A 20916-nucleotide genomic window follows, 5' to 3' on the forward strand; every position below is an offset into this window, starting at 1 on the left:
GCAGTCAGGATATGGTGACTTCTCTCAATTACTTTGTGGGTTATATATATATATATATATGTATATTGATGTATATATATTTTAAATATTTGTATATATCTGCGTACATTTTAGGAAGTAACTCAACCATTCTTCTCTGCAGCTACTTCTCTCTTTCATTTCAGTCTTTTGAGAACTTTACGGTACGGGTTTAGGGGATCCGTGACGACGCCATCTTCAACTCCTTGCGAGTGTCTCCACGGTATAGACGGGTCGGATGCTTGTTGATGTTCATCTCCTGGAGACACTCGGAGAATTTCTGCATGCGTCTTTGCCGCGGACCTTCCGAGTTCGGGAGCCACTCGACTCTTCTCAGTCTCTTGAAGTGACTTCACCCGCATCCAGGACGTTGCGCAATACACGCGCTGAGAACAAGCCTCTTTCTTTTGTCCTGAAAAGACCCCGCAGCGCTCTGGTTTCAAACACGCACGCCAATTGATGTGAGAAGTAAATGCCATTTTTTCTCAATTCTCAGAAGCCGCATCGACCAGCTGCTGACGCTTCAGTTCAGAACATTCACCTGAGATCGCCTCTTGGAGAGCTCTGGGGCGCGACGCTCTGGTGTCCCAGCTGTATGTACACCCGAGAGCCGAGGGTCCGCCTGCACGAATCCGTTCTGCGTTTCTGTGGGAGAGTCTGAAATGGCGCCGTGCGTCGGCGCAGCTCCGCTTGAAGGGATTTTCCAGCCTTTCTCTCGGGGTCCGCTGCGGAGTTTTCACATCCGACGAAGCCAGACATCTCAGCAGCGTTTCCGGCGGCTTCGCCCGGCCTCTCCACCGTCGCCTTCCTCGGATTCGTACCCTTCTTTGCAGACACGAGACGCCTGCTCTCCCCGCTCTCTCGGGGAGCACGGGCGCTCTGCGTTCCAGCCAGTCCTCTCGAGTTTCGCGCGTCCGTCGCCTCCTCGCGAGTCCACACAGCATTGTTTTCGCATCCGAGCCACTCGCTACTACTCGCGAAGGCGCCGCGAGTCTCGGAATCCTCTGCTGCTTCGCAAGCCTATCGCTTCATTCGACCAAGTCTCTCCCTCAGCGCTTCCACGCGGCCCCCGCCTGTTCCTCTCTCCTCCTCCCCACGCGCCTCCTTTCCCCTGTACCCCACAACATGTCTTCGCCTGTCTCCCGCTTCCGCTCCGCAACTGTCTTCGGCTGTCTCCTTTCCCGCTTCGAGAGCAGCGGCTCTCGCCGCCGCCTTCGTCTTTGGCGCAGACGAGGCCATTCTCGTCGCGCAGACCCAAGGCGGTGAAACAGATCACTTACAGGGCGCTTCGCCGAGCTATCAACGCGTTCAAACACCACAAACTACGCACAGATCCTAAAAGCGTAGCCTCTGCCTTTCTCGTTCCTTCTTCTCTTCCGCCTTCTTCATCAACATCATCATCGCCTTCTTCTCGAATTGCCGCTTACCGTGGAGAGGCCCTGTCGCGAGACCGGGTGCATGCTCCGGAGCCTGGCGCTCTCCCCCTGCGTCCTCCGACTTCTGCAGACCTCCGGTCGACATATGCAGATCCCTTCCAGTTTTCAGCGTCTCTCGTTCCGGCGCCTCTCCCCTCGCCGCCGCCTATCTTATTTCACCGCACGGTGACCCTCCCCAGAAGTCCAGAAAACGCCTCGCAGATCCGCGCGCGTCGCCTGCCCCTCGGGAACGTGAAGAAGCTGAAGAGCTTCGAACTCGCCGCCGCACTCTGCACCTACGCCCAGGTGTACGTCCACCACGCGGCGCTCTGGGCCGCGCTCGTGAAGGAATGCGACGGCCGGAGCAAGCACTTCAGTCCGGCTGAGGCCTGCTGGGTTTTGCATGCGTTCGCCAGGGCAAAAGAGCGACGCGAAAGAGCGGCGCAGAGGGACGGACTGTGTGGTTCTTCTTTGCGTCTTTCTTCATCTTCTCCGCTGGAGACCGAGTGGCTGCCGTCGGTGCGCCGGGCGTCCGAGCGTTTGGCGGCTCACGTTGCGACGAACTTTCGTCTCCTTTCTCTGGCCGATGCCGCGCGCGTGCTGCATGCAACGAGCGTTCTGAACTTGCCTGATTCGCGGCTGTTTAGAGTTCTCTGTCCGCTGCTCCCGGAGCTCCTCAACGCGTTTCTTGCGCAGACAGTCGACGCGCCTCAGCGTCTCCACTACGTCCTGCAGCTGCTCGTGTCTGCGCTGGCGCGAGAGCGTCTGCACCTCCCGGAGGTCCTGAGGCTCGCGGGAGACGTCTTCGCTTCCCACATCGACGCCTGGCTTCGGGCGCGGTCGAGAGACAGTCTGCGCCTCCAAAGGAGACAGAGGAAAAACGCGAATTCTCTCGTCTCTGGAGGAACGAAGGAGCGCGCTTGCGCGCTGGGTGAAGGGGAGGCGGACGACGCTGGAGGAGCGGGCAGGCACACGGCGCAGCGGAAGCAACGAGGCCCGGCGATCTTCCACTTAGCTGACTTGGGAGACGGCGCGTCCCCAGAGGGTCCGAAGGCGTCGCGCGGCTCGGGCGACGAGGCAGCGGCGCTTCTCCCCGTACCGCAGAGACTCGCGGCGCTTCTCCACGCCTTCAGTCTCCTTCAGTTTCGCCACGAGAAGCTCGTCGCGTCCACGCTGCGTCTCGTCCAAGTTGCGGCTTCCCCACCAGCTGCAGCACCCGCGGCCGCAGAGAGAAAGCTCTCCGGGAGGCTGTCGGCCTTGTGGGCCGGGCCAGGTTGCGGCCTGCAGGGAGGGAGAAAAGGCGCTGGAGATGAGAGTCGCGACGGTCTCTTCTCCGGCAGCGTCGCGCCGGCGCGCGAGGGACAAGGTGTTTCGCGGCTCGAGGCGGAAGAGCGAATGACGAGGACGACGCAGAGCGTTGGATCTCTTGACGAGACGCTCGGGGCGCATCACTTTCGAGATCTGTGCTTTTCCTCCCCACCAGCCTCTCAACACGGCAAAACGGACCATCGGCTTCCCCTGTCTCGGATGTCTCCATCGACTTCCACGTTTGTGGCCGCGTTGCCTGCCGCGAACTGCACTTCGCTTCTTCCCTCCCCCGCGTCGTCTGCTCAGGTGCCGGTACACCTGAGCGGCTCGGCGTTGGCGCCTCGCAGCGCCTCGGCGCCGACGTCGCTTTCGCGCCCGAGAACGACACCTCGTTCGCCTTCTTCGCTTCAGCATGTCCACTCGCCCTGGTCGGGAGCAGCCGCCACTGCCCGTGCACTTCTTCTCGCTCCCCATGCGTTCATGCGTGGCGGCCGCGGAACCGGGAAGTCCTCCGCCTCGGTTTCGGCCGCTGCCGTGTCTGTGCGGCTCAGCCGCTTCGGCTTCTCGCGAGGGAGGAAAACGAAGGCGTCGCAGGCAGCCCGGCGCGGCGGCGCACCTCGTCTGAAGCGCGCAGACTGGCGCCGCATGCTGCACCTGACTCTCGCGAGTCAGGTGCCTCCTGGAAGGCGATCTCCGTTCTCCACTTGGAATGTAGAGCGACACAAACGAAGGGCGGCTGTGCTCGAACGTCAGGTCGCAGCGAGAAGAGCTGCAACCGCCGCCGCGACTTGCCGAGACAGCGCGAAGCACTGGACAGCTTCTCAACTCAGCACGATCCTCGCGGCCCTCGATGCACTCGGCGTGAAGAGCCGACCCATCCTGGAGCTGTGGCAGCGCGCGGTGTACGCCCACCTGCACGCGCTGCCTTTCCACGAGACCGTGGAGGCGCTCGAAACCGCCAGTCGGCTCGGCTGGTACAGCCGAGCGTTTGGACATCGCGCGTTCGCCCGAGTGGGCTGGTTCCTGAAGACTGAAAAGACCCACATGCGCTCCATGGAAGACTTCTGTCGAGTTGCTGAGATCCTCAGTGTGTGGCCGGGAGGCGAGAGAGAAGTCCATGAAGCGACGCGAGCGGTGAGACGCAGACTCGCGAGGCTCGGCAGGTTTTGGCTGCTCGATGACGCAGGCGAAGCCGCCCTCAGAGGTGAGTCTCGAGGCCGTTGCGGAGGAGAGAAAAAGACGGATCTAGCGGAATGACAGCTCTGCAGTCGATGGAGAGCTGAAAAAAAACAGGAGAGAGGAAAGAGAGCAAACACATTCACGGAGGGGCAGACGTGGCGGAGAAACAGCCCTCCGGCTCACTTTAGCGAACCAACAGGCTTGTGCATGTTGACGTGCAGCTCTCGTTCAAACTCGCGAGCAGACAGAGAACGGGAAACAGGGTGTATCTATGCTCTGCAGGTGGAGTGTATATAGACACACAGATAGGGGAGTTGATTCGTCCTCACAACTCACGCATCTGACGATATACATATACATATATATATATATATTTGGAGATATGTGCATTTTTGTCTCGGTTGTATATACATATACATATATATATATATATGGAGATATGTGCATTTTTGTCTCGGTTGATATAGACGTGTACGAGTGCTGGTTTCCGGTTTTGTTTCCTTTTTTTCTGAACGGTTTCCACTGCATTGTTTGGGACCCCCGTCGGCATCGAGGTTCGTTTTTCCGATGGCCATCGAGAGGTCAGATGATCGATTTGTCTTTTCTCTTCAGACGTCTGGAGGGCCTTGGTGCGTCTGGGGCATGTTCCCCCTCCCTCGTCTCCCCTTTCGTCCTCGAGCTCGACGTCTGCGGCTCCTCCTCACCTTCTTCTTTCCACGCCTTTTCCGGTGGCGAAGTGGCATCCGCCTTCGCCCTCAAAAGCTCCAGAAACCTCTCTGAACGGTTCGGCATCTCCTTGCAGGTCCAGCGAACCGTGCAGGGAGGGACAGACTGTGGAGAAACCGGGGGGCGAGACAGGAGACTCGAGTGCCCACCGCGTGAGTCCACCGGACCCGCCGCCGTTAACAGTTCCGAGTGTCTCCTCGGCAGAGAGACTGTTCCCAGCGCGTTTTTCGTCTTCTCTGTCTTCTTCTTCGTCGCTGCTTTGTCTGTCTGGAGCTCAGCGATACCCACTCAGACGCGTCGCTGCCTGCAGTGGCTGTGCACCTCAGCGTCTGGCTCTTCGGTCAGTTGCAGGGGTCGTTCCGTGGAGACCTGTCGAGGCGATCTATCGCGAGGCTGTTGGGTTTTCTCTGATTCCTGCTCTTCTGCGAATCACGGTTTCTCTGTTTCCCCTCTCGCCGCCCATTCCGTTGACGCTGCTTCTCCCTCGAGTGCGAAAGTGCGCCCTCGCAGGCGTCGTTTCTCTCGGTTCGCTCCACGGCATGCTCAAGGATTTGAACGCGTTGCGGCAATTCCGCTCTCTCGCTGCCCACAGCGCGTTGCGGCCGGCGTCTGGGCAGCCTCGCCAGCTTTCCCCGTCTGCGGCTCGACCGCCGCCTCTCCGCTGTTCTCCGTCGCGAGACGGCAGGTCCGTCGAGGCGAAGGGTGTCTCAGGAGAGCACGAGGAGACGCGAGCGAACCGCGCTGGAGACGATAACAAACAGGGGCGATTGATTCGTACTTCGGAGGGTTTGAGCAGCGTAACGGCACCATCTGCAATGGAGAGAGTTCCGAGATTCCCGATCGAGAGAGCCGTCTCTGGGGCGTCCGGGAGAGAGACAGACTCTTCCAGGCCAACGCCAGAAGCGCCCACGCGTTCGGCGTCTTGCGCGGTTTCGAGCGAGGCTGCGGAGTGTGTTGGAGAGGCACAGACAACTGCTGCGGGGACGCAGAGACATGTGGAGGACTCGTGGAAAACTCTCGAGAAGAAGAGATATGAGACCTTCGAGGAGCTCCTGGAGGAGACAGAAGCGGCTCTGTGGAGGGTCACTCGCCAGCGCGTCTGTCGGGCTCTGACTCGTAGCTCAGCAGAGCCAGTGCAGCAAGGCAGGCACATGCAGGAGTCAGGAAAGGCATCGAGTTTGGGGTCTGCGTGTCTCCAGACAAGACGTTCGCGGATGCAGGCCACAGCGGGTGCTGTCTCTCTGGAAGAGCTGGCTTCACACGGCGCGCTTCTCCACGGCTTTTCCAACGCGCTTGCGGGCGAACTCGTCGACTTGGGGTCTCTGCGCTTGGGGAGAGAAAGAGCTGTAGAGACACCCGATCCTCGGGGCAGTTCTGCTTTGACGCTGGGCTCTTTCGGGAAGGCTTCAGAGACGCGTCATGGACGCCCGCAGCCTCCGGCGAGTGTTCAGAGAGAACAAAAACGCGCTGCATCTGAGGGAAGTGGAAGGCTCGACACGACCACGCAGTGCGTTCGGACTAAAAGCTCAACCCAAGAAACAGACGGGGAAACGCTTGAAGTGCTGGCCGCAGTTCGTGAAACGGTTCGGGGCCCTTGGCCTCTTGCCGAGAGACAGAGCAGCCGAAAGGAGACACCTGGTCCATCAGGCGACGAAGCTGAAGGAGCGCGAGACGTGCTGTCTATGAAAACAACTGGAGATTCACATGGTCAGGAGACTGCGAGAGGATGGCAGTTCCAGAGTGTCGGAGAGGCAGCGGCGGTTCTCGCTCTTGAGGTTGCACCTTACATTTCCAACCTGTTACGACCTGAGCCATGCGGGTGTCGACGCACCTGTGCCTCGTCTCTCAGGAGAGGCGAGGCAGAGGTGCGTTCGTCGCTAAGCGTCGTGGAGGCCTGCGCAGCCGAACGGGAAGATCGGGGCCGCGAGGCAGAGAGGTCAACCTTTTCTTCTCCAGAGGCCAGTTCTCTCTCGCGGATTTCGGCGCCTTCAGTAGCCTCTCTTCAGTCGCACTGGACACCTTCGTTGGAAGGAGCCGAAACGGGGGAGTCCCGCGCCAAGTCCCCGCAAGTCAGCGAGCAACGCAGGCGTTTGGCTGTAGACAGCGACGGTTCAGTGTTCAGGGCTGATGGCCCCTCTGGCTGCCGCGTGGCTTGGGAACCGGCTCGTGACATTCTGGGGAGACTCGTCCACTTTTTCTCGTCTTTCTCACAGATGGCGACAGCGAAGGAGGTCCGCCAAACTCTGCATATTGTCTTGGGATTCCTCCGACACCCGTTCTGGCTGAACCGACTCGAGAGTCACCTCTCGGCCGCGCTGCAGCGCAGCTGGGAGCCGACTGCATGCGCGCGGCGCCGCAGAAGCGATTCAGTTTCCACTGACCTCTGTTTCGAGTGGGAACTCGACGTTCTAGAGCAAATAACTGCCATCGGAGCAGCGCTCTTGCGGCAGAAACCTCGCTGTGTAGCTGCGACTCGAGCCGACGAGTTTCTCGTCCTTTTCGCGGACTTGCAGGGGACTGCTAGGCAGATTCGTCGCGTCTTCCACACCGCAGTGGAGGCGTGGTGGAGCGCGCGGGGGGCGTCAGAGGAGAACGGAGAGCCGACTTGCAGTGATCGGAGTGGCGACGACTCCAGACAGTTGGCCAGAAACAGGATTCAAACGATTGACATGCTCTTTGGAAACACGCTTCAGTTCCTCCAACTCGCCGAGAACGTCATGGTCGAGTGTATGTACACCCGGCTGCGAGAGGTGCCCAGTCTCGCGCTCGCGGCAAGCCCCGTCACCGCGCTAAACGCGACTCTGGAGGCGTGCTCTCCCTGGCTCAGAAGTGGACATCTGGGGATGAGGACAGGGCGCGGAAGTGGAGAGGGGAAAAGGAAGGAAACCTGGGAAGAGAGCTCAGAACCGTTCGCGGGGAAAGCAGCACGCGCCCGAGGAGCCGCGATCTGCAATAAGTTAGGTGTACATACACGTGGAGAAGCGTTCTGCGAACCCCCGAGAGAGCTGAAGACCGAGGAACAGGCAGATGGTCCTGCTGGACATTTCACGGGCATCTCTGAGGAAGGGCAGGACGTCTCAGGGATTCAGGCCCTGTGCCTTAACCACAGATTTCGACGGCGGCTAGAGCAGCTGAGTTTCCTGACCGCCGTGTATCCTCAGGCCTTCAGCGCCTGCTCGAGTTTCTGTGAAGAAGGCGCGCCTCTCCCGGTGGAGACGAACAGCGGGTTTGCGCAGCCCGTGAGGTGTCCAGACACCCGGCACAGTTCTGCGTTCCACGCGGTTCCCAGTTTCTTGTCTACACAGCATGTTTGTGCCGGTCCCGCGACGAAGAAAACAGAAGGCACTGCGACTGCGACCTCACGCGGAACCTGCGAAAAGCGAAGTTCGACTGAGGAAGGGCAAAAAGCGGAAAAGCAGCTGTTTTCTTGCTCGCAACTGGTTAGTGACGTAGTCTGGGCGACACTCGAGAGTGAACGCAAGAAGTGTATTTGGAGTTTCGGCGAGAGGAAGTCGTGGGGAGGAACGCCCTCTGGAGAAGGGAGAGTTGGGGAGTCCGGGGAGCTGCACAAAGAACGAACTCGCGCATCTTTACAGAGGGCTACAGACTGGCTGATGGTGATGCAGCGACTGAGAGAGTCTCCGGAGAACACAGAGGAAAGGACCACGTTCGAAGACTTGCGGTGGCGCCGTTCCCACCCGAGAGAAGGAGTGCGAACTGAAGAAAACTGGAGGGACATGGAGAAGGTGGAACTGCGTAGATTCGTAGCACGTCTGTTTGTGCTTCGGATGGTGAAACAAGATGCAGCCCTCGCTCGAATTCTCGACGGACTTTGGGTCTCGCGCTGAACGCTGAGGGATCTTTGTTTGCGGCACCGACCGTGGTTAAAATGACTGTTTGCCATCTCAAAGTCTTTTCCTGGGTTTCCCGCTCTACATACACCCCACACCCACAGTCAAAAGAATTTGATGGCTCCTCCGATGCGGCTGGACTCGATGTGAATACGCGCGGCCTACTTCTTCTACTTCTTCTACTTCTTCTACTACTACTGGGGCCACAAATCCCCAGCGAGGCTTCTCGAGTGAAGGGTGAACGGCTCATATTCGAGAGGCCGACACGCAAAGCTCGGCTGCAGGCTTCCGAAAACGACAGCCCCGGGCGTGGGCTGAGGAGAAAAGCGCGGTGACTCACACAGAGCAGCGACTCCGAGAAGAAGTTATGCGAAAACGTTTCTACCTTTTTCCGATACAGAAGCCCATCGGTTCACGCGCGGGCGCGCATTTCGCAACTGCACCTCGCCGAGGGAGCAGTGGTTTCGCAAACATGATTCCTCGTTCTCTTCTAGGGAGTCCAGCGTCATGGTTGTGATCCGCAGACGAACTGGTTGTCTGCCGGTGTGTCTCGGTGAGACCGATCCACTCATCCACGAGCCACTCAGAGGTCGACGGTTGAGTGCTCTTTCGTCGTTTCACACGAGTGACCTTTGCTCAGTTGCTGGATTTCGTTTCCTTTCCTATTGTTGTAGAGAGTAATTAACCTGCCGTGGAGGAGACGCCAAGTCTGCAACTTTCTCCCCGGCAAGCCCGGCACTGTGCCTTGCGGGGGATTCAGTGGCAGGCGTCGCGCGTCGCCAGAACTCGGTCCTGCCTCCAGCCTGTTGGTTTCAGGTATCACACGTCACATGTGAACAAGGCAGGTCCCCACGCGCGTTCGACTCGAACTCTGTGCTGTGGACCTGCGAGTTCGAGAAGCCGGCTCTGCGAGCAGAAAGGGCGCAGGTAAACGGGGAGATGCGTTCGCTGCATGACCCGCAGATCGTGGCTCTGTACAAACAACGTTGTGGGCCCCAAAAGTGAAAGCAGTGATCTCAACGGAGAAAAAAAGGAACTCACCAAGCAGTCGTGGACTTACGTAAACGAAGAAAGGCGTCACGACTCGGAGTCACATGGTTCAGAACTCGAAACCTAGCGTGCATGCGAGAAAGAAGCACCAGGATACAAGCTGCACCCACATATCGCGATGTTCACTTGGTAGTTGGCTTTCCAGCGGTAGTCAGGCCGGCCGCCCTCGAAGAAAAACGCGATTCCTCTAGACCGTTTGCAGAGTTCGTACTGAGCAAGCAGGTGTCTCTCGTGACTTGTCGAACAAAACGGTGGCTCTTAGAAAACGTAGAACTCTTCAACTTCACTCTGAGGAATCCAGTCGGCACACACTCGACAAGGCTGGCTTCCATCCATCTCCGAATCGAAGTGGATACTCAGGGATGCCTGTTGAACGCGAACTTCTCAGCTCAAAAAATAACATTCCTTTTCTTCAAAGAATGTGGGGACTGCGGACTCTCAAGCTAGAAGGGAAACGTCAACACAGACTTCTTGTACGCAATATGAGATCCCCTGCTCCGTTTACACTTCCACCGTCGGAGACTCTCTGAGCTAAAATGCAGAGACGCCGTGCTGCCTACGTCTTCATCTGTTCATAGAAGGCGCGGATCCGAGCGCTACCGCGTTCTCGGAGTGTCAAGGTCAACTCGTGACCAGCAATACGTGGACCTGCTGGTTAAACGCCCGACTCCCGTTTCTATGGAGTTTCCAAGAGTCAAGCTTCCCTTGCTGACAAAGGTATTGCATTCCCTCATTATGCCACGATAGTGACGGACAGTTTAAAACAGGAGCATAGGCGTAGGCAGAGTCATAGAAAGCCGAAGAGATCTAGAGAGACTGACAGAGCAGGGTAGATACAGATCGATTCATACCACGTGATAGATCAAGAAAGATCCATACAACATGATAGATACATATAGAATCAGAGACCAGGATAGACACAGAAAAAGACGCAGAGATCAGGAGAGATACAGAAAAAGATGCAGAGATCAGGAGAGATAGAGATAGAATCACAGACATATTCCTATAAATGCGACCAGAGGATTGATGTCTTCTTTCAGGATATCAGAGTTTCTCTCTGTGAAAGACGGAAGGGCGAGGGCTGCCGTTTCCAGAATTTTTGGTTTTTTCCCCTGGCAGAGTTCTCTGAACACATTCGTATCGATGATTTACATCGACGTCTCTAATCGGATTCTCTGGAATCCAGATATACATATTCCAAATTCATTTCGCGAAGGATCTGCAGCTCTATTAACTCTATCTATGCAGGAGGTCAAGACAGAGACAGCACAGCCGCGCGATCCAGGTTCGACACCGTCGAGAAGAGGACGTCAGCGCGCGAGACGAATGGTCTCATTTGAAGCGTCTCGAGAAGGGGACTTAGAACAAACTTTGATGTTTCAAGAGTCAGTAGAAAGACGTCCAAACAGTCAAGAGGCTAGACAGCTACAGCTCTTCTGCTCAACAGGAGACAGCGAGACGCGGCTACCTACAGCGTGCGACAGGCGAGGGAGTTTCTTTTTTTCGAGCACTTTTCTACACATGAAACCTTCCCAGTTTTGACTGAATTTTTTTCAGTTGCTTCCTTCAGCTGACATTCAAGACTGGAAAAAAATTCTCTAAAAAGGCAGCCAGACTTTTTCGACGGCGCGCCCTCTGCCGAGACAGCCAGTTCCGTTTCCTCGTGTTTCTTTGCGAAATTTACTCTGGGTGTCGGTTCGTTTCTTCTGTCTGTAACCACGAGATCACGTTCTCTCTCTCTTTACTTCGCGACGGTTGTCTGTGTGGGTCGGAATCGATCGCATCCGACTTCCCGCTGATAAGTCCTTTCTTCCACGTACTTTGTGCAATTCCGGTCCTCACTGTCTCCTCTATCGGCTCTTCCTCCTACATTCTTGTTCTCTTTTCTTCATTCACATTCGTCTCTTCTTCTTTTCTGCTCGTTTCGCCTTTCTCCCGCTTCCCCTTTCTTCTCCTTCCTTCTCCTTTTCTGCTCGTTTCGCCTTTCCTCCACTTCCCCTTTTGCTCTTTCTAGTTCCCTGGTTTTTCCGTCTCTCTCTCTTCATTCGCTTTTGCAGGGAAGCCGCATTCTGTGCATTTCGTTCTTCCTGTTCTGCATGCTTCCCTTAATCCTCTCTGCTTGGGGTCCACCCATGTGCTTCCTCTCTTCTGTGTCGAATTTCCACGTTCCGCAGGAAACCGTTGGTCTCCTTCAGTTTTTAAATGCATCTTCGCGTCACCAAGTTGGTTCCCCCGAGATCTTCTTCCACCTGATTCCAATGTTTTCTTCCAAACTCCGCGTCTTCCTCTGCGCCTCCCGTCTCTTCTCCTTCCTCACCTTCGACGGTCCCCCGGCTTCCGGCGACTGGACTCTGCGGCCGCTTGGTTACAGGACAGGGCGAGACCTCCAGCTGTTTTCCACACCCTCGTGAAGTCGAATACACAGGAAGGAGAACGCATCCACCAACAGCCGCAGAGCTCCCGTCTGTAGAGAACTCAGATAACCTCCCTGCTCGGAGACCAGACAGGCCGAGGGAAGAGACCACGCAGTCCTGACGACGCGAGTACTTCAGGAAAACGTTCCTCTCGTCCTCAGGGCAGGAATCACTGAGTCGGAGCGCTTGGTCTGAAAACCACAGAGAAACGCACGTCTCTCAAGCTGCCGGAGAAGTTGAGAAGAGTCTGGTCCCCGTCTCTGCCGTCAAAAATCTCAGAGAATGGACGGGAATGCTTACGCGGCTATGAGCTCATGGGATGGCGGAACGTATCACCAGAGTCTCGAGGAGAGAGAAACTGAAGGCGAGAGACCGCCGAGAGAGGTGGACCTCGATGCTCGGCCTCTCTGCTCTTCTGCTGTCCATCCGTCGCCGCCCCTGCTCCTCCCCGGTGGGTGTTCTCGAAACCGAGAAAAACAGTCTCCAGTTCTCGGACTTCTCCTCCAAAGGAAGTTCCGAAAGCATGCATGCCCTCACTCTGAACCTGAGCAGCAGATTCCAGACTCCAGCGAGAGACCAAGCTGCAGAGACTGTGTACTTGAAGATCCAAATCGTCGCTCGAGCTTCGTGTCGTGAATCGACTTCCTGGAAAACGTCAACTGGCCATTTTATTGATTTCGCTTGTCTCGCGCATGCCCCATCGTAGATCCAAAACTGTGAACCTGCACGAATCCCAGCGAGGGAGTGCGTTTTAATTCTTTTTCATGTCCACGTGGGTTCGATGAGTTGTCGATGCAAAACTCGAGAGGACAGTTTCATCTGCTCTCGCTCTCGTCGTCTCCTGACTGGTTTTCTGCGTTCTCTTCAAAAGCCTTCAGCGGCAACACCCTTGTTGTTTCAGAAACTGTCTACTGAAGGCCTAGCCAAAAAGGGCATCTCGTCATCTCTTGAAGGACCTGGACCGGCTGGTTGCGGACGAGGCAGCCGGCCGAGTGTCTGTACGCCTGACGAGACGCACAAGGGGGAGAGAGGCTTCTGGGTTTCTCGTCCGAGAGTTTCAGAAGACGCAGAGTTCGTTTCTGTGTGTGTCTGTGTGTGCGCTTGGCTCTGCGAAGAGGATGCCTTCCCGTTCACATGGCTGAGAGTTTTTCTTTCCTCTCTCGCCTTCACCTTTCCTCTCGATGTCTGTCTGCCTCAGCTGTCAAGACGCCGCGCCTTTGCTGCGGGAATCGCTGTCTCGCGGGACCAGAACCTGGAGTTCTCCTCTTCGCTGTTTTCCTTCTCTCCGCCCCCGCCATTCTATTGTGTCACGACGTGTAAGTGCGTTCTGTTCGGCGTTTCTCGCTTCCGCGAACGTCCTTCTGCTCTTGACGCTTCAGTGCCCAGTCGCGATCGCTTCCAGGGTGTGTAGCGTCACTGCAGAGACTCTGGATTGCGCCCACAGAACTCGACCGACGTCGGACAAACGAGGTCGCCCTCGTGCTCGGGAAAGAGAGACTTCGACTTTCCACAGAGGCTGATGTCCTCGAAATCCCGTTCCGTGACCCCACTCTGTCCGCTCTCTGTTCTCTCTCCATTCGTCTCTTGCGAACTGTGGAGCCTCGTTTCCAAAAAAGAAAACCAAAGTTCACAGATGCGAAAGAAGTCAGAGAAGCCAGAGTGGTGTCAGGACTGGGGGCTCTGTTTCAAAGAGTGGCGGCGGTACCCGCTTCGCCGGTGCCGTGACTCAGCACAAGAAGAGGAGACGTCAAGAAAACCTCAGGACATGGAGACAGTGCTGGATAGGTCCGACGGCCTCGTTCTCCACGCTTCGTCTGCAATTCCTCCTCTCAAAAGTCAACTCACGAAGCCGCGTTTCATCTTCCTAGTGGCGCGACGCGACACTGTGATGAACTCCGCCGACCCCTGAGAGAGAGGCTTCGTTACCTGGCCCGTCAACTTGAGCGGCGCCAGCCGAGCGACTCCTTGACTTCGCCTTGCTCGGCTTATATTCGGGTCATCCGGGCTTGACTTGGTCCACGGAGTTCTCACGCTTCAACAGGGCCGCTCTGGGTCGTGGGGACGACGGGATTGTCGCGCTTGCCTGCGGCCGTCGCGGAGCCCGCGTGCTGTCGCTGCATCCAATGACTCGGCAGCCTTTGCATCCGATTGGCCGTTTGAATTGACCTGTTGTTTCCAGATTGCCGCGACTCTCCGAGGGGATACAAGTGAAGGCAGCCGCTGGCTTTGCCCTCCTTCTCGCCGCTGTATTTGGAACTCTCTTCACCACTGCGTTCAGCGATCCTGGAATGTGCGTCTTTCCCCAAAGTGTCGAAAAGGAAAAATTGTCTTGACAGACGCTATCCAGTCACGCAGACAAGCATCCACTGACGGGTCGACGCACAAACATCTCTGCCTATCTGTCTGTACCTATATGTATATCCATCCATACCTATATCTATATTCATCTATCTATGTCTAACTATATCTATATCTCTATATTTTTGTCCATCTATCTATATCTATCTATATCTATATCTATATCTATGTATGTATGTATGTATGTATCTATCTATCTATCTATCTATCTATCTATCTATATCTCTATCTCTCTGTATCTGTCTGTCTATCCCTATTCTGTGCACAAGTACAGAGGTGTATGGTGAAGACGCTAAGAGAAGCTCCAGACGTATATATGCATTTCTATGTATACATCTATTTCTCTTCATCGATATACAGACAGCGTCGTCAGTGTATATGTGCTTCTCTCGCCACATTCCCCCTATCCTGGACTTCTGCCCTTCTTCGGCGTTTTCTGGTTCTCTGCCTCCAGCATTCCTCGACAGCCGCGCCCTGAAGAACTTCCGTCGGGACCCTCGAGTAGGCAGTCCTGCTTGAAACTCGTTTCTCTCTGCACGGTGTCCGCAGACCGAGCGCCGCACCGGCGATCTGTTCGAAGTCTGCTGTGTGCTTTGCGCCGTTTTCCGTGGATCTCCAAGCTTCTTGCTGCAGAGCAACTCTTTTCGGAGGCACAGGCCTCGTGAGCGATAACGCTCGGTGTCGCTGAATACTCGCGGTGATATAGTCGGCGTTCTGAAGAGTTCGCTTCTGCCGCCTTTCCAAATCAGTGTGGACTTGCCTGCATGCGTCCCCTTTGAGTTCAACTCCTTGAGCGTCTTCTCAGATCTGTCTGTGCAGTTGCTTGCCGGGGGGGTGAGGTCTTCATGGGATGGTCGACTTGCTTTGCCTGAATAGGCTATAGTCTTTCTGATCCTCGTGCTTTCACTAATAAAGAACGGAACAAATAAATACGTATGTATTCACTTGTCCACGCCCAGAGCTAGGTTGCAGAGAAGAGAGTCTCCTGGCTTGTCCATAGGCCTCCTCAGTCGCTTGCCCAACGATATACACATTTGTATATGCACGCAGGTCTATTTATATACTTACACACACATGTACATATATATATATATATAGGTAGATACAGATTTATGTGTGTTAATACATACGTATATTTATGTATCCATATGTGTACTCTCTGAGTTTGAGAGTAACGAGGCCAGTACATGCACTCGATTGATGAAGGAAGTTTCAACTCATTGTCGATCTGTGCAAGCGCCTTGAGCCGTCGGGTGCATTCGAGCGGCCTAAGCGAGTTTGGAACGCTGCTATTACGTTTCTGTGTCTTTTCCTCCATTCATTTCTCACTGCGTTGAAGTCTCAGGTGCGTCCGCAACGTTCTTCACATACACGGCTCCGAGTGTAGCTTTGCTATCTTTTTTTCTGATCTTTCTTTCTTGTTAAAAGGCTCCGCGTTTTTTAAAGAGTGTCTGGTTGGGTCTGTGTTTGTGTCTGCGTAGGGGTGAAGTTTGTGGTCATCAACGGCGTCAGCGTTCCGCAGAAATGGTGCAGTGAGCCAACGAATACGAAGTGAAACCAAGGAACGCCTCTGTGCGGTTCTGTCCATCTCAAGTAGAAGCGATAGCCTATCGGTGTACATACAGCCGATTCGGGTCCGTCCGTGGTGGACATGCTCGCGCTGTCACCTTGAAGAGGAAACAAATGAATGCGGAACGTTGTTGGAAGATCCGCAGGCAGCTCCTGGCTGTTTTAAAAGTTTCTGCCCGCCTGACCGCGCGTCTTTTTTGCGTCGCGCTTCATCGTGCGCCGTGCATGTAGTGCATTCTCTTCTTCTCCCTTGCGAGGCACTGTGAGCGGGGGTCTCGATGGGCTTTTTAGTTCTTTGGACATAACGGAGGGCCACCGCAAGAGAGAGAAGGGACAGACTGTGCAAATCGTCTACCCTAAAACGCGGCAAGTGTTTGTCAACACAAGAAATCAACGGTTGATCAACGGTTGAAAGTTCCTTGAATTCCTAGAGACGCTGTATTGACACCGCGAATGAAACGGCCCTTCCCTCCTCGTTGTAACTCCTTCGAGCACATGCTTGCGTACAACACAAAGAGACCAAGAAACGCGGCTTTGAAAGATGACAATTCACGAAGAGGCGTACTTTCTGTGTCCTCCCCTTCAACAGCTACCTGCTGTCTGTTCAGGCCGCCGAGAACCAAACACTGTTCCACTTGCGATAACTGCGTCCAGCGTTTCGACCATCATTGTCCTTGGTAGGTTTCGACTGACTTTCTTCGTTGACGCTCAAGAGAAAAGCGGGTGACAATCAGGAAGGCAAATCGCTTTCCAGTCTCGGAAGACGCACAGTGGGAGTCGGCCGCCAGATTCACCACTAGAGAGTTTTAAGAAGAAAATTCAGTCGAATGAATTTCGGCTTGGAGGTGGATTTCCTCATCCCCAGAGAGACACCTGGTACATTCGCATTCTCCGCAACTGCTTCGTAGAGAAGCCAATGGTTCCCCTGAGAATACCACCTTTGCAGAACGTTTCCCTCTCGCATTTCGTCAGGTTTGAGCGTCGGGGGCCTTGTTCTCTTCCTTTCTTGCTTTTCCTCTTTTTGCCTTGTTCTTGGTCGACTTTGGCATGTTCCTCGTTTCCTCTCTCCCTCTCTGTTCCGTTGAGAGTATCCTCCTAAGAGGCTGCGAAGACCGCGTGTCTCCTGAGTGACTGTCGCTCTGTTTCAGGGTCTCCAACTGCATTGGGCAGCGCAACTATCGAGTATTCTTCTTTTTCGTCTTCTTTGCGGCGCTCTACGCTCTCGCTGTCGTCGTCGGGGCTGGCGCCGCAATCATTGTAGGCTCTTCGCGACATCTCACGTATAGGTCTTTCTCCATTCATCTTTATCTGGGTCTACCTGCCTCTGTCTAGGCTCATCTGCAACTGTCTCATATTCGCGTCTCTGTCTGTCGATATCTGTGTCCATGATGGCTGTCTACATGTCCTGGACTGCATGCACCGATCCGTGTATCTATGTCTCTATCCGTATCTGTCTACCTCTTCATCCGTCTCTGTTGCACTTTCTGTCTATGTCTGTGTATCATATTTCTACTGAGCGGATATCATGCACCGATCCGTGTATCTATGTCTCTATCCGTATCTGTCTACCTCTTCATCCGTCTCTGTTGCACTTTCTGTCTATGTCTGTGTATCATATTTCTACTGAGCGGATATCGCGACGGCTGTCGGTGTCCATGTCCTTCCGCGACTTGTGTTGTGTTTCTCTCTGTCGCTGTCTCTGGCGATCGACATCTGGATATCTTTGCAGATGGACACACATAAACCCACACACAAACTCGTACGTCTGTGTATTTATATGCGCCTCTGCATGCATGATTTTATCTGCTCGCATGTCCCATGCGGGGCACCGGCGTTGGTAGGTCCTTGTCGGAAATGAACGTCAAAGTCGCTCTGCCGCAGATTCATGAGATCGGTGAATAGATATATAGATCCGTAGGGGCAACGCGTTTCCCTCTCCAGCTTTCTCTTGTATCTGTTATCTTTTCGACACGGCAGCCGACATACAGGGGAGCCGATGCTTCAACAACGAATTCACCGCCTCTCCGTCTGCTTTCTTGTTTCGCTTTTGTGCAATATGCTCGCGTACAGCGTATCCAGTGTGCATTTGAAAAGCCAGCACTTGCGCAGCTGTCCATGTTTCTGTGTTGACTTTCTACATTTCCTTGATTCTGAGGGTCGCCCCTGGACCGCGCAGCAGCGGAGACCCTCTCGGTGCTGAGGTTTCGTCAAGACGATTCTCATTTTCTTTATTCCGTTCCAGTTGTCTCCAAATGCGACGCGTCTTGCACACTGTTGATCCATGCCGCCTGTGGGTACGTACGCGTGCTTCTGCTCTTTTTCTTGTCTTATCTTTCTCGAATCTCTGGAGTTCTTTTCTCCCGCAAACAGGCAGAGATCCACAGCAAGGATCTGAAGATCAGCCTCGAGTCGCTGTGGCAGACGGCCCGCGATTGTCCTCGACTGTAAGACGCGAATCCTTTCTCCCTCTCACTGTCCTTTTCGCTCTTGATCTTCCTTTGGATACAAGCAAATAAGTACGCTTTCGCTTTATTCTTCTGTTCTAGTCTCTATCCCGCAGTAGCTAAATGTTCGCCTTTTCTTTGCTGTCTCTCTTGATCTTCTTCGTTGACAAATGACGTTCTGTTTCTGCGTCCGATGCGCTCGGTCCTCACTCGTTTCTCTCCTCCTGTCTGCGACTTTAGCGCCTCGCGTCTCTCACGTTTTCGCGCGTCGGTCTTTGCTGCTTCTGTGACGCGAATGGAACACCCGTCGTGCCGGTCTGCGGTCGGTCGTTCCGGGAACTTTCCGTCGTTTTCTTCGGCTTCCGCTTTCTCACTTCAACGTGATTCGCATTCAGGCGCTGATGCTCAGCTGTCTCGGTGCTTGTGCCCCGTGGTTTTCCTGGTCTTGTCTCCACGACTGCGCCGCTTTCCGCAGAGCGGAGGGAAGCAATGTTCCGTCGCCGCCTTTTGGATTTTCACTTGCACCCTTTCCCCTCCGGCTCTTCTGCAGAGCAGGTCTGTTCGTCTACGGCGTCTGCTGCTGCATCCCGCTCGCGAATCTCTGTTGTTTCAACTTCTACTTGATTCTCAACAACCTGACGACTAACGAGGACGTTTTACAGTTGTTCCCGGAAAGAAATCCGTACTCTCTAGGTAGGCTGGCGACAGAAAAAGCGAGCGGCGGTGAAGAGAAGACAAGCTGGGCGCAGCGGGGGGGGGGGGAGGGGCGGAGGCAGACTGAGAGAGTAAACTCCTGACAGGCGAGGACGCGACACTGGAGAGAGGAAACCGAGGAGGCGGACACAGTCGCCACGCAGGCAGAAAGACTTGGGAACAGCTGACTGTGCGGCCGTAGAAACCGCAGTCGAGATGAAGCATGCACAGGAAGCAGGAGAACAGGATTCGACGAAAAAGAGCGCGGGAGTGAAGAGATCCCAGACGCCACCCGAGGACGTCCGTCGGTGTGCATGTTCGTTTCCACGCCGTACCGTGTGGACACTCGAAAGACAGAAGCTGCGAGTTTCACCTCTTTCCACCGCTGTTTCACACGTTTAAGTCAGAAGCTTGGAAATGGGCTGTTCACGACCACTGCTCGTGTGATGCGTTTCTCGCTTTCCTCTAGGCTGTTTGACCAACATTTTCTACTTCTTCTCGCATCGGGTGGAACCCAGGTATGTGGTTAGAGCGACTGCGCTCAGACTCCATTCCCCTTTCCGTCCTTCGAAAGGGGCACTCGAATCGGATGTCTCTGCAGGTCACATTACTCAGTCCCCACAGATAACTCAAAGTCAACACCACAGCAACACAGACAGCAACACAGACAGACACACATGTGCATTGGCATCGACGAATGTATCGATATCTGTCGACATCTCTCTATAGAAATAGATAGAGTTGTGTCGGCGCCGCGTTGAAATTCTCCGTTCGGAGTGAGCGATGAGGCGATGATGGTGTGTGAACTGCGGTTCTGTTTTAGCTGAGGAGTTTCTTTTCGCTGCAAATCTGCGCGGCCGCGGTCCTCTCCATCTATTGCGCGGAGAGCGCAGCCGACGTGGAAGAACCTCGATAGGTACGGGCGTTCGAAACGCGTGGAGAGACATGCGCCTGTCTGCGTTTGCGGGTACTTTTTTCAGTCTCCTCGGCGACGCGCGTCCTGCTAGGTCTCTGGGAAACGCTCCGTTTTTCTCGGAACCGCCCGCCGAACGAAGCAAGGCTTCTCTCTTTGAGTCCCCGACAGCATCTAGGCAGCAACTCGAACGGCACTGCGTCTTGCCGCTCTCAGATCCGCCATGTGTCCAGACACCTGCGTCGGCGCGAGAAGTCCGGTCTTCCTTTTCCGCGCAAGTCTAGAAAAGATGGAGTTTCAGAGCTCCTTCACGAAGCCAAAATCCCCCTCAGCTTTGTTTCGCGGGACTCTGGCAGGGCCCGGGAAGCAGGAGGAAGTGCACTGGACACCCCAGACCGTGTAGAAAGAGCTGGTTTTCAGTCCGTAGCTTCGCTGTTTTCGCATATCGTGGTCTTGCATAGACGTTTGTAGATTACGTCGCTTCCGGCACACAATGAGGCCACACCAAGGCCGCAAAGGAAACAGTCTTCCAAAACAGAAAGGGATGTTCTTCTGGGAAAGGCGGAGGCAGTGCGTGCATGCTTTTCTGCAAAACGGTCTCTCAAGCAGCGATCACGCCTTCTTGGGTTTTCAGGATTCCATGCTCAGCGAATTCTAGGGTACGGCACGTAAGCACGCACTGAGCTCAACAGACAAACACCGGGAACATGACAGACATTTGTGGACTGGCCTGCATGAGATACATCTCGACTTAGATCGGTGGACACAGATCTCTCTCTCGGATGGCTGAGGCTCTGCAGAGGCTCTCCACGGGCCGCAGTCTCTCCTTTTGCTACTCAATCTCTCTCGTCGAAAGGGGAGTATCTGTGCTTCCCTAGGTGTGTGTGCGTGTGAAGGTTGAAGCACCAGTTTTTTCTGCGAACTCGCAAAACTGCGTTTTTTTCTTAAAAGTCAACCTGCGTATAAGGCTCACAGATG

At 54.9% G+C, this 20916-nt stretch overlaps 2 protein-coding genes across 2 annotated transcripts; both read left to right on the forward strand.

Annotated features, from left to right (window-relative positions):
- The first annotated feature begins 137 nt into the window (after positions 1–137).
- Positions 138–9567, forward strand: TGME49_224320 (hypothetical protein). The gene is made up of 2 exons (XM_002366076.2): positions 138–3945; positions 4533–9567. The coding sequence occupies exons 1-2, from the start codon at positions 681–683 to the stop codon at positions 8492–8494; spliced, it is 7227 nt and encodes a 2408-aa protein (XP_002366117.1). The 5' UTR covers positions 138–680; the 3' UTR covers positions 8495–9567.
- Positions 9568–11161: 1594 nt separating this feature from the next.
- Positions 11162–20901, forward strand: TGME49_224310 (DHHC zinc finger domain-containing protein). The gene is made up of 11 exons (XM_018780045.1): positions 11162–12412; positions 13160–13277; positions 14141–14251; positions 14774–14820; positions 15801–15851; positions 16478–16565; positions 17037–17145; positions 18259–18332; positions 18883–19025; positions 19495–19543; positions 20006–20901. Exons 1-11 carry the CDS (start codon positions 12244–12246, stop codon positions 20220–20222), a joined length of 1176 nt encoding a protein of 391 aa, XP_018635939.1. The 5' UTR covers positions 11162–12243; the 3' UTR covers positions 20223–20901.
- The last annotated feature ends 15 nt before the right edge of the window (positions 20902–20916 follow it).

Source organism: Toxoplasma gondii, chromosome X (assembly GCF_000006565.2).
Source record: "Toxoplasma gondii ME49 chromosome X, whole genome shotgun sequence".
In the NCBI taxonomy this organism is placed as follows: domain Eukaryota; phylum Apicomplexa; class Conoidasida; order Eucoccidiorida; family Sarcocystidae; genus Toxoplasma; species Toxoplasma gondii.

Bases quoted from the DNA above. Each gene is read 5' to 3' on its own strand.
- TGME49_224320 (XM_002366076.2), top strand. From the start codon at position 681: ATGGCGCCGTGCGTCGGCGCAGCTCCGCTTGAAGGGATTTTCCAGCCT. The intron at 3,946-4,532 runs GTGAGTCTCGAG...TTTTCTCTTCAG, and splicing joins AGGCGAAGCCGCCCTCAGAG to ACGTCTGGAGGGCCTTGGTG.
- TGME49_224310 (XM_018780045.1), top strand. From the start codon at position 12,244: ATGGACGGGAATGCTTACGCGGCTATGAGCTCATGGGATGGCGGAACG. The intron at 16,566-17,036 runs GTAGGTTTCGAC...GCTCTGTTTCAG, and splicing joins TTCGACCATCATTGTCCTTG to GGTCTCCAACTGCATTGGGC. The intron at 19,544-20,005 runs GTATGTGGTTAG...TACTTTTTTCAG, and splicing joins TCGCATCGGGTGGAACCCAG to TCTCCTCGGCGACGCGCGTC.